Here is a 13,003-nt window from a genome sequence, read left to right as displayed (position 1 = left end):
AAGGCAGCACTGGTTCATCATAGCCATCATCTGAGCCGTGCTACAGTATACTGCAGAGTCTCTTTCATCAAATGGCCTTATGGAGCATGTCAGTATATTCACTGTCTTTTGTAGGTACTTGGGTAATCAGCAAGAAGAGAGGGAGGAATGGGGGGGGGGTTATAAAGCAGTTTTATTATAACCACATTTAAACATGCTCAGAGTGACAGTGAGTGAGTGCTACTTTCAGTCTGATTTGGTTGATACCACTTCCTCCTTCATTTCCTATGTATCTACACCTTGTGGGAAACGTATGCACTCTCCTTCACTGGTTCATGTACGAACAGTAAACTTAATGAATCATGATGAAGTCAGTGATAAGGTCACACGATGCTACATGATTAGCCTTTAAATTGTTAGGTTAAGTCAATTTTCTTTGTCAGTCTTGTGTCACACATTTGCTACTCTGCTCTGCCACTGCAGCCTTAAACATGAAGGCCGTTGTGGGTGCGTCACGTGAAAGAGTTTGTCTTAAAGAAAGTCCACACCAACACAGACGTTACAGTCGTGAATCAGACACGTGGCTCACTAGTCTTTGTGCCTCGTCCCATCACTCTTGTCTTTGACCACTCGGGACTCTCCTTTGCTCTCATACCCTCCATCCCTTCTGCTCTCACGGTCCCAACCTCGCAGCCCCTCCCTGTGATTTTCTTGTGCCATCAGTTGTCCAGTAGCAGCTTTGCCAGGGACTGGAGGGTCTCCCTCTTCTCGTACAGGTACATCTGGGTTTCCCACAGCATGTCCACCAGGACTGCGTCGCTCACCTCATCCAGCATCACCTCCTGAGACAACTGGGGACTCAATCTGCACAAAAGACAACAAACTTCCCGATTTGTACGGTTTTAAAAAAACATATAAAGCAAAATTAGATAAATGCCAGTGTGAAAAAGCACTGATAAAGAAGAAAACATATTAAAGCCTGCAGATTTGTGTTTGAATATAAAGTGTTATGCATGGCTCTATGGGCTGAGCGGTTTCATTAACTGATTAATCTGGACTTGACATGACTGCTCAGAATAATCAGACTGTTTATTTGATGGCATGTGTTGTTTTCCTGTCCACACTAAAGCAGTCAAGTGCTGTAGTCGTATCTCTATATCTAAGTGAGGGTGTCAACAGCTCACTGTGAATTGCAACTTGTCACCCTGACTAATGCTGTAGTGTCATAACTCAGCTGTTGCACCAGATTGTTTTCTCTTCGCAGGCCGGATCTGTGTGTCTCTTAAAAGATGCACTAATGGTTTAAAACACAGCAAAGGAGGTGTGTGAGAATATGGGAGAGGAGGAAAAGTGAGCCAAGGGGGGGATGGAGTGATAAAGATGTTTGAGTAGAAGAGTGGATGAAGGCAGGCTCATAGTCAGCTGACCTGTGGTAGATGGTGTCGATCATCTCACACCAGGCTGTGGCTCTGTCCACTGCACAGCCGTCCGAGTCTGTGCACTGTCCAGGCAGAGAGACAGAGGGGTGTTTTCAGAATTAGAAACAAAAAGAAACTCTCTGAAGCCCTATTCTTATTGATTATTATGTCAAAAATATCCGGAATATTAAAAGGCTCCACGAAAAGTGGAAAAGACAAGTGGATGAATTCATATGAAATAATCTGTTGTTTCAGCTGAAGAACTGGATGATGAGTTTCTAGCAGGTGCACTCACGCAGTCCACCAGCATCTTGCCGAGCTCTTTGGCTCCTACGAAGCTCTTGGCCAGCTCCAAGGGGTTGGAGGGTCGGAAAACATCCACAGAGCTCACCACCACCTGAGGAGGTTTACCTGGAAACACACAGGAGCACACATATGATGCTAGTATACAAACAGAAGTTTAGTTACTCACAGTGTGCTGTGTTTCCTATTTCCTGTGTGCCATTCATGCTGCAGCCATCTTGAGAAGAAAATGTGTGAATTCAGGCTCTACTTGGCACCTTAGATTTGATCACATGACAAGATGGCTTGTTATGCCTTTAAATAAGCATAAAATACATTCACAAAGTGAAAACACTCCTTCTCAGGACATTTTTACTCCTCACAGAAATTGAGAGCCTTGTTGAAGTTTGATTGCTGTTGAAAAGTGAAAACACGGTGAACTGTAACATGAGGAGGGGTTGGGAGTATTAAGAGAGTCAGCAGTTGTGTACAGAACAAGCGAAGGCCTGGCGGCGGAAGTTAGCTTTCTGTCGTGGACTTCCTCCTGCAGTAACGTTAGTCTGGCAGCGCGTTCATGTGTTGTGAGGAGGTGGCTTCAGAGGAAAGCCTGAAGGGATATTTTTCAGTTGGATACTTTCAAAATCGAGCTACTCTTGTTTCTTTCTCCAATGTTGCAATGCAAATTGATCACAAGAAAGCTCACAAGAAGCATGAAGTGTTTTATTTGCCATGTTGAGACACAATATTTGGCTTACCTGTACCAAGGGACACCACTATACCCAGCTTCTTGGTTTCCTTCCCATGGCCCTGAGGGGGAGGAGGGTTAAGGCGAGTTATGATAAGGAGGAGACAGATGAATAAATGAAAATCCATGTGGGTTAGCGATTGAATGTGAGCTTAATGAAAGTAATGGAGAAGTAAAAGTAGAGTGCATCTGTCAGGTCGCCTACCTCTGCTTTTAAGGCTTTATTGTACTGATGGATTTCTGACATGGCGTCTAGCGTCGGGTTGTTGGCCAGCAGTCCTCCATCCAGGAAGCGGCCCATTGGTCGGAAGTAGGTGGGGGCAGCGCCACTGGAGCGGGCAGCTCGCCACACAAGTTGTTCTGGAGTAAAAGACAGGCAGACAGCCATAAAACAACCAATCACAGACTTTGACTTCTTGGGCCAGGCGTTCAAGACTGAAAGACTGTTAGAGGTAACAAAACATTCACATTCATTCATGCTGAGAAGCGTCAGGGCTGATACATGTTTTTTGCAGCTGTGCTATTAAAAGTAAGCATGTGTTTTATATGGAATCACATTCAAAGAAAAAGTTTGACATTTTGAGAAATATGATTATTTCCAATTTCCAATTTTAGTGTCAAAGGATTCCTTTAAATATGGAAGAATGAGAATTTGTGGGGGCAAAAACTGTGACAGAAAAAATAAAAGTGAATTCTTTGTGAACCTGTTTCTTTCAAATGTTTTTAGTCTCTCACTCACACAAACACACACCTTCATCTGTCACCTTCCTACGCTTTCTGGGTGGCTCCTCTGTGTATCCTACTATCAACACATCCTCATCCTCCCATCCTGGAACAACAACATGGCTGGCACTCAGACAACACAGCAGAACTGGACGTGTTCAGGCATGCGGTGTCACACAACTTCAGATGCACGTTTTGATGATGATGGGCTTTTCAGGTTTCATTTCCTGAAACTTGGTATTGTTTTACTGTTGGGATTACCCAATCCCAGAATATAAAGCCACTGAATGTAGGGTTGCTGCTTACTTTGATGCCACCGAGTGGTAATATGAAAGCACTGCATCACCCCTCTAATTCAACATTTGAGCAGTTTGTTGAAGCACCTTGTGGGACGGTGAGGGGCTTGAACGTGGCAGTGGTGGCATACGGGGGCTCTCTGTGGACGGAGGGAGGGTTATAGTTCCTGAAGATGTGCAGCTCGCCTGGATGTCTGTCTGCCAGAACACTAGTCACCATCACCCTGTACAGAAACAAATAAATAGGTGGAAAGATAAAGGTGTAATTGTGGGAAAGTCTAGAGGTGAAACATAGGCAGGATATGTGCTTTTAAAAGAGATGTTTGTCTTCTCTTTAAAACATGAAAACTACCATGTGTGCCAAATGACATTTGCAGACATTTCTAAGCAGCTGAAACTTAAAGTTTCAAAGCTGCTGCACTTGACAAAGTCATTTTTCTCAAACTGACCAATCACAGCAACAACAGAATCACAGGAAAAATGGTGGTGAGTCTGTCTGAGGAGGACAATTCTTCCTGCCGTCTCTGTAAGCTTCTGCCTGTTGCCTAGTGGAGACACTTAACATGAACAGCTACCTGGGGTATCGGACATCTGTCATCTTTGTGTTCTCTCCAAACTCTTTCTTCAGGAAGTCCTCCAGTGGTGCTGATTCATAAGGCCGTGACCCCTTGAACACCTGCTCCTTCATCCTAAAGTACAGGCAGCGCAGATACTCCATGGACTTACCTACAAATAGAAGACACGTCGTTGTCGTAACGCTACCTTGTAAAAGCCAAGTGAAGACGAAAGGGAAATGCACACGTACCATGTATTATAGCCAGGGCCAGGATGCCCCCTGTGCTTGTTCCAGCCACCCAGTCGAAGAGCTCTCTGGTGGGTCGGCCGGCCTCTCTCTCCAGAGCGATCAACATCTGGATCAACACCAGGCCTTTTATACCTCCACCATCCAGACACAGCAGACTGTCCATCCTACAGGGGAGAGAAGAGGATAAAAAAAAAATAAATCATTTGATCACATTTTTTAATCATTTCATCTCCAGAACTGTAACATTCATCAATAAAAACACAAATAACATAATGGAACTTTCTTACTCACTTCTTTTTCTCCATTTTGAAGCCGTCCACTTCAGATGTGCCTCTGCTCATTGCAGTGACTGCAGCTCCCACAAACATGATGTCCTCAAACCCTGTCAGCAGCATTACAGCAGCCATTGGTATGGGACCGACGCATGGAAGCAAATTCATACACAAAGGATGGAAGAGGAAAGGGGTCTCTGGGTTCTCTACGAGTCACAGCGTCTAAATATGGCTTCACTGTCATGTGATGACATTTGCTTTATTCGCGGGAGCTTTCCAAGAGAAGTGTGAAAGAATGGATCAAATTATTAAACTGTACTTCTACTGCTGTCACTCTCATTACAGTGTCAGCACAGCCACAGTATCTTGTTTTTTGGTCATTGGCAATACATCAAAACAATGACTTAAAACCAACTGCAATTCAGATGTTGTTGCCTCTTCAATATTGCTAAACTCATAATCTAGCATTGTCATTGTCAGCATGTAGTTTCATTGGATGAAACCGTCACCTGTTCACACTGTAAAATGTTCAGTAAATATAAAAAAACAAAGAAATGATGCATGATGCCTCCATGAATCAAAGAAAAGAGAGGGTGGGCAGGACGAGGGGTGGTGGCGTTACCTATGCCTGCAGGCTTGGACTTGGTGGAGATGGGTGGAGGACTGCCGGGGGAGGGCGGGAGGCACCGCTGGACGCCTACACTACACAGCATGTCCAGCAGTATCTTTCTATTAGGACCTTTCATGTTAACACAAACACGAGCACACAAGCGAGCCGACATGTTAGACATGCACACACACGACAAAAAGCAGACAGGAAGAAGAGAGGAATAAAGACAGAGAGACAAACGGGAGACAGAGAGAGAGAGAGAGAGACCAAGAACATATGCAAGCTGTTAGTAATCATCATGCATTTTCAGAATCAATAAATCAATAAATGGCAGCTCCTTTCGCCACCATTGCTGCTTCAGAGCATCAAGTGGGCGGCTTCATACACAATCATCTCTACGTGCAAACAAATATGCTTGAGCAATAGGAGGAACAATGTCATCATCTTTTCAAAGAAATCATAGCAGAGTTTCAAAATATTTTTCCTTTTTACTGGGTGCATTATTAGTCAGTGATTTCTATCAGCTTCTAGGAACGACAAAATATCAATTATTTTTGGAACAGTCTCATACCAAAACACTGACATACATCATACTGATGAGTTTGTCTACACTGCACCACAGACTTCATGTTCATGTGTCAAGGAAGTGACTCATCTTTCTGAATTTACTACATTTACCCATTATTACATAGGGTAGGCCTACATTATCATTATATTATCATATCTGAAAGGGCCAATGCAAATGTCATACTGATAAATGTGTGTGAGTAAACGGGAGAGCAAGGATCATTATCTTTGGTAAAACCTCAAATATTTTCTAATGTCACCCACTAGCAGCACTGCTCTCTACTGTTGAGAAGCTGAATGTTGGAACAGTGGAGTTTTATTTTTATTTGAATAACTCTTTCTCTTTTGACTCTTCCTTTCTCTAATCTTACACAAAATGGAAGTAAAATCTTGCTTACTGGTCCTTTAAAAAGATGGTGAAAGATTTCTAATGCTGCTTCTAAATGGTCAAAAAATGATGTATTAGTGGCAAGAGCTGTAAAACAGGGTTTAATATCGTGAGACAAGGCACTAAACATGCTTACAATTTGTTGTAAATCACTCACTACACACTCAAATATTTTCATGCACTAGCTTTACTGTCTACAGTGGAACACATGCATTTAAATACGACTAAATGTTAACATGTTATAATAACGTTCAGTCTGAACTGTTAGGTCAAGCATATTAACTTCTAAAAACTATTCCTGATTTGCCTCCTCGAATTCATCCTCCAAAAACCTCCTTTCCCCCTCACCTCTGCACAACACCTGCTCACAGTTTAAAGGTCTCTTTCCCATCTTTTTCTCTCTCACTTACCTTTGCTGGTGCGAGCAGCGATGAGTCCAGGCGTTTCTCCCAGGTCGTTGTGGATCTCCACATCAGCCCCGAACACAATCAGAGCTTTGATCAACTCCATGTGGTCCATCTAATGAGAAACATTAGATGGATCAAACATTTTCACAGCAAAATGGCGCCAAAAGGAAATACACAACTTGAATCTGTGACATTAAATACATTTACAACAAAAATTTTGTGATTTAGTGACGTGAATAGCACAGAAGAACCAGGAGAACATTTTTTCAAGTGAGAAAAATCTGAGTTGTGCACCTCTGATAAAAAAAAGAACATTTGCTTTTCATGAAATGTCAGCAAGAACTCTTCCAAGAGATAACGAGATAACATCTTGTAGTGTGAGCATGTTGGCCGTTACAGAGAAGCAGATCAGTGACCTTTATCCTTATACCGTACGTGTGTTGCAATCTGATTTCCAAACTGGCTGGGATTCGTAATCTTTTAGTGTTTTTCCCTCCTGCTAATACTGTGTTGCAACCAAAGTCATTTCTTGACATTTCCCTTGCCTTCCACAAAGGTTTGGATTATCAGTAAGAGATTATTGCTTTCATGTGGAAAACAAGAGCAAGGCGCACACCTTCATAGCGAGGTGCAGGGCTGTGTTTCCATTCTGGCCCTTCAGGTTGGCGTTCGCTCCGTGGGTGAGCAGCACCATGGCCGCCTCAAAGCGCCCCTTCTTGGTCAGAATATGGAGGGCGCTCTCTCCGGTCTTACTGAGGTAGTTCACCGCACAGCCATGTTCCAGCAGCATACGACACATCTGGAAAAGACAGGGGGAGATTTATCTCAACATCTGCTCCACATATCCCATAAAATGTTAAGTTAGTCTGCATAAAATCTTCTTGACACGTTTCATGGATGTCTTGGTTTGGTAGCCCAGAGCATCCAGATAAAGTCAATTACAGGCTGCTTTCACTTGCTGGGAGCTTTTCCATAAATATGAGCCCGGTTTAAGTCTTGTAACAGCTGCTCCAACTGGTTGACACATAAATCCATTGCTGTAACGTCAACCTTTCGACACATTCATTTCTCTGGATGTATACTATTGGGATGCAAACATGTACTGTAACTCAAACAGCCCAGCTCATTATGAATGTTTAACCACACAAACATGACATGATGTTTTCTTTTTTACCTCGGCTGTTTTGGCCCAGTGGAGAGGTGTCCCTCCATACAAAGAGTCCTCAGCCTGGAGCAGGCCTGGGTCCGCTTTGAGGATCTCCTCCACGCAGCTGACCGCCAAACACAAAGCAGAAGAGGACTATTTACTATACATTAGTTTGTATCTCTTCAGCAAACTGCGCAGAAGCCATGATGTTTTATTTCTAACGCTGACAGTTTTAGCAGCCCATTAGAAAGTCTCTGCTGTTTTTTTATGTCTTTACACTGTGGAAGCAGAGAAGAGGTGACTACTCCCTGTTGAAATGTTCTTTCTATCTTTACCCCTACTCACCCCTTCTCGCTATACTTCATGGCGCTGTGGATGGGGTAGCCAGCGCCACCAATGACATCGCACTTGGCTCCACCCCCCAACAGCGCTTTGACGGCCTCCACGCGTCCCAGACGGCAGGCCACGTGGAGCGGCGTCTCCCCGTTGTTGTTCAGCTCATTGACGCCCGAGCACAACCGCAAGCACAGGACCTGAACGAGGCGGGAGGAGGGAGTGATGGACGGCAGCACGGTGGAGGAAGAGGAAGCAGAGTAAATAGTGTTACTGTGCAGTTGAGCGAGACATGATTGGTCAAGAACACTAAACCACGGTGGTAAGATCGTTCCACAAGTGATGATCAGAGTCCATTCAGACGGAAACATAACTGTGTCTTTCGCTCCTGATGAGTCTCACCTGGATGACGACGGGAGAGTCCTGCTTGGCGGCGCTGTGCATGGGCGTCTCTCCATTGCGGTCTCTGATGTCTGTGCGAGCCTGGCTTTCCTCCAGCAGCTCCTTCACGCACGCCGAGTCGCCGCGCTCACATGCCCGGTGAAGCGGCGTCTGACCTGATGCATCCCGAGCATTGATCTGACTGGAGACAGAATACAAGGTTGTTTGCACGGTTTAGCCACTAAAATAGTATTTTGTATGCAGCTGCTTTTGATTCATTTCCCTCCTTCCAGGCAGCCATTGTTTCCCAATCATATGATTACAGTTTCACATTGAGCTCACAGAGACTTCAGTTGTAATTCCAGCCTCCTAGATCACAGACTTTTCAATGAAACATAGAGTCAGATTTCACTTCAACAATTCTTTTCCTGATTCAAATCCTTTCAGTTCCTCATTGAGCCTTTGAGTAGTTTATGTTGATCATCAAACTATACTGAAGTGAATTAAAACCCACTGTTGAATGGCACATGGATGGAGGTGATTTGGAGTAAGCCAGCCAAGATGTGCAAACCCACCAGAAGGGTTTAAAAGCCCTGTTGTTATGAGCTAATTATAAATACTTAATAGTATTGTTGCATTGCATGCATTTAGCTGGTAGTCTCATAGTGACTGCCTCATAATTAATCCCTCTGTAGAATAGGTATACACATTATAATCCTCTCTTCATTCAGTTTTAGTCCTGAAGCTCTTATGTCTGAGCCATACACTACACTATATGATTAGCCTGGTCACTATTTATACAGTCGCTAGGAAATAAACAATTTCTGATAATCATTTTGCAATACAATTTAAGTGCTTTATCAAGCAAAAATGCCAATCTTCTGCTGGTTGCAGCTTCTAACATGATAAGACTTGATGCTTTTCTCCATTTTATATCCTTGATAACTAAATATTTTTGGCAGGGAATTAGTAAAACACATCTGGAATCTTTTGGCCTTACGTATGAGCAGTTTTCTGGCCAAATTAAAATCGGCACTTTTCCGTCTCACCTCTGGACGTAGTTGTGTTTGAGACACTCTCTCAGGCCCGTCTCCACGGCGATGTGGGCGGAGCTCCAGTCCGGGTGGTTGCGGATGCAGTCCACGATTGGCTGGGCGGTCTCAGCCTTCAGAGGAAGTGTCTCATAGAAGGGCCGAAGCTTGAGGGCATATTGGGGGAACCAGTTCATGGCGTCCTCCTCTGACGCCACCTGAAACAGCCTAGTTCACACAGAGCAATAACAACACAGTCACATTTCAGAGCCAGAAACTCTTTGAACTAGAAGATTCTGTGAGAAACCTACAAGCAAAACAGTGGCAAATGTTTAATGTAATTACATGTAATGTAATTTAATGTAACATTTCTTAAAAACCTTCTGCTTTGTGATTTGCTGGGACCATAACGTTTGCAAGCACAATATCCTGTGCCATCAAGAACTTTTGGTTTCATTTCTGGCGAACCGTAAAACCTTCTTACTTCTTGCACTGCCTCACCCTGCTTTTAAGACTGACCCCGTACTGATTCATTCAAGATAAACAGCTTTGTGTAGTTAAGCTGATTTGTTGGGTAGTGATGTACTGCAGTTAATAGTAACCTTGTAGTAAATCTGCAGGAGCTCAGAGAATCATCCTCATCTTAAAAAACATATTTGTGTGTATTTCAGTGGCTGTATTTCACTACAAACGACACATGCCACATGACAAATGACCCTCTCCCTGTCCATGATGCGATCAGCTGACCTCAGAGTCACTGTGGGCATCTCGGGGCACATCAGCAGACAGTCCCACGACTGGCACTGGGTGTTTTTGTACAGGATCATGCGTCCCTCCTCCTTCAGCAGGACTTTGCCTCCTCCACCGTAGTCGGACAGCGGCACATCCCTGACCCGGTAGGGGTTGGTGAAGAGGGTTGACACAGAGGACACAGTGTCCAACAGCCGGCCCAGGAACTGCATGGTTACCTGAGACAAAGAGCAGAGAGCTCAGGGAAGCCTCAGTCTCTATCATCTCTAGCTTGACAGCTTTTGGCAGCATGTCCTCAAATGTTTAGCTCTGCCCTCTTTGGCAGCCTTTAGGATTGTTTTCAGCACTGATGAATGATTTATCTTATCCCCAGGGCAGGACTCAACAATGGCAACAGGTGTAATATCCCAGATATTAACATTACATGCTGTGGCTGCTTGGAGACTCTTAACTTGTTGTAGATGTGTACTAGCAAAAACAACAACTCTCTGTGAGCTGTAGCAAAATTATACTATCATTGTGCCAGCTGGGCTACCATATTAGTAGACATTTCGGGTTGGCTGTCAGCTCCCCACTTCCTATTACACTCCAAGAGCCTCTGGTGACTCTGACAAATGAGGTTGGTCTTCGGTGAAATGATGAACAAGTGGCTCCATTCAAGCTGCTCACGAGTTCCTAGTTACACAGAATCAATTTCACATGATGCCAGAGCTGACAAAAATAACCCAGCGGCAGACAGTCCCTTAAGTTTGTGCTGTTAATATACATATCCCAGACATTTTGAGTATCTATGCTACAGTTAGCTGGCTGTCAAGTGAGGCTAATCGCATTAGGTGGAGTAAAAGCCGTCCGTCCGTGCTTACCTTGCTAGCTCCGCTCCGCCGGACTGACTTCTGACGGCTACATCAACAACCGCCGCGCCGCAACCGAACCTGCTTCCAATCTTGACTGACACGATTTGCTCCAATCAGAGCTCAGGAATTCAACCCTGCTAGGTGAAAAGGGGGCGGGGCCCTGGTTGTCCAAAGTCCCACTAGCTGATATTGATAGTCAGTCAACTTGAGAGGATTTGACTATTTCTGAGAAGTGATCACTTAAAATCAATAATGATTTTCTACTAGAACAGGAGCTACCTCATTGAGGCAATTTTGAACATTAAATTACTCAATAATTAGTGTGACTTTAAAACATTAAGCACTTCAAACTACATTAAGATGATCCTAAGTACACATGAAAGGGGTTTTGATATACGATATATAAGCTTTAGAGTTTTTAGTTATGAATCAGTCCTTGGTTCTAAAAAACATTGTAAAACATCAATAACACCCATAACTGTAACACAAAAATACTGCTCAGATTCACGTTCCTATGTGAAAGTGGCAAAAGTGACAGTACTCCATCCAAAATTCATCATTTAATTCATTCACTTTCATGCTTACTTACTTATGTGTAATCTGCAAGTATCAAACTACTTGTGAAACTTGTACACTGTATAAAGTAACATGTAGTTTATTTAGTACACTCAAAACTTTTATTTTTCAAACACCAGCTTGAATTTTCACCCTCATGAATCATGCGTCATATAGCTGTCTCTTAATGTCACTATCTTCATAAATCTCTGGATTTTACCGTTTTTGCCATAATTCACAGCTTTGTCCCACACGGATCATATAGCTGCTACCTATGCTGCTTTTTTAATGTCTATTGGAACATTTAACATCAATGTATATCCACTCTGAGGGACATAAAGGGCAGATGCCATTACTCGCTTTGTCCAATATTTGCAGAAAAAAGTAAAGTGTCAAGATTTTGAAGCTGTCAAACACAGATTCATCTGGTCTGGAGCAGCTATCACAGATGTTCAGATTTTATGTCACAGGAGGAAAATCATAGGAATAAATAAGTGAATTAATGATATCTGCATTTAAATTAGCAGCTTCAGTTTCAGGGATCTGGTATTGTACATATTGGCTTATTTATCACCTCACAGTATCTATACAGATACTGTGAGGTGATAAATACAATATGCTTTTAGTGGGGCTGAGTACTATACACAGTTAGCGGGAAGGTTTACATATTCATGCCCATGGGCCAGTTGTCTCTGAATATGGCTTAGAAGGAGACTTGAATCGAATTGAATAGTAACTTTGATAGTAACTTGTGCTTTACCTACAATAAAAAGTCAAATGTGTGCTCTGAAAAAAGTCCATTGGGCGAAACCATAGACTGTAACCAAGTAAATTCTTTCATTCAACCTTTATTTAAATCTTGAGGAATCACTGAGGGCATGACTTCATTGTCAATGCTGCAGAGAGTGCACAACAATCAATTGGTCTTTGTCTATATAGTGCCAATTCATAGCAAATATCATCTCAAGACATTTTCCATAAAAGAGCAAGTCAAGATCAAATTCTTTAATTAAGAGAGACTCAACGATTTAAGGAATTAAAAATTAAGGATTCAAGAATACCCACATAAGCAAGCATCAGTAAATACAGCCTAATATAAATGAACAAAAGTATAATATAAATTATGTATGTGTTATTATAACAGAATCAGCTTTTACCGGCCAAGTATGTGAACACATGAAACAAATCTGACTTTGGTTTTTCCACTGCTCTCGTGTACTTACACATAAACAGAGAGACAAGAACAACAGAGCTGAACAAAGCAAACACACATTTAACTAAAAATAAACATTTAAACTCAATGTACAATGTAAATATCTATAAAAGTATAGATGTAAAAACTGTGACAAAGGATGTGAAAATGACAGTAGTGCAAAGATGTTGGAATAAATATGGAACGACTATGTACAGTTTCCATTATATACATGAAGTACAGAGGATATGGCTGTATGCGGTAAAGC

The 13,003-nt window shown here is 42.8% G+C and overlaps 1 protein-coding gene across 2 annotated transcripts; it reads right to left on the bottom strand.

The window, feature by feature from the left end:
• Positions 1–158: 158 nt before the first annotated feature.
• On the bottom strand, positions 159–11,046 carry pla2g6 (phospholipase A2, group VI (cytosolic, calcium-independent)). Of its 2 annotated transcripts, XM_070828252.1 has the most exons (18): positions 10,998–11,046; positions 10,132–10,352; positions 9,403–9,612; positions 8,375–8,555; positions 7,985–8,172; positions 7,667–7,763; positions 7,109–7,291; positions 6,496–6,604; positions 5,143–5,259; positions 4,540–4,630; positions 4,249–4,412; positions 4,019–4,169; positions 3,531–3,667; positions 2,630–2,784; positions 2,435–2,486; positions 1,693–1,808; positions 1,407–1,480; positions 159–843 (listed from the first exon to the last, which is right to left on the bottom strand). In XM_070828252.1, the coding sequence occupies exons 2-18, from the start codon at positions 10,344–10,346 to the stop codon at positions 699–701; spliced, it is 2,385 nt and encodes a 794-aa protein (XP_070684353.1). In that variant the 5' UTR covers positions 10,347–10,352; positions 10,998–11,046; the 3' UTR covers positions 159–698. The 2 variants fall into 2 exon arrangements, with proteins under 2 accessions (XP_070684353.1, XP_070684354.1); XM_070828253.1 differs by lacking the exon at positions 5,143–5,259.
• Positions 11,047–13,003: the final 1,957 nt, after the last annotated feature.

Source organism: Pempheris klunzingeri, chromosome 3 (genome assembly GCF_042242105.1).
Source record: "Pempheris klunzingeri isolate RE-2024b chromosome 3, fPemKlu1.hap1, whole genome shotgun sequence".
NCBI classification, from domain to species: domain Eukaryota; kingdom Metazoa; phylum Chordata; class Actinopteri; order Acropomatiformes; family Pempheridae; genus Pempheris; species Pempheris klunzingeri.
The sequence above is the reverse complement of the archived record's forward strand: the minus strand, read 5'-3'. Positions and strand labels throughout refer to the sequence as shown.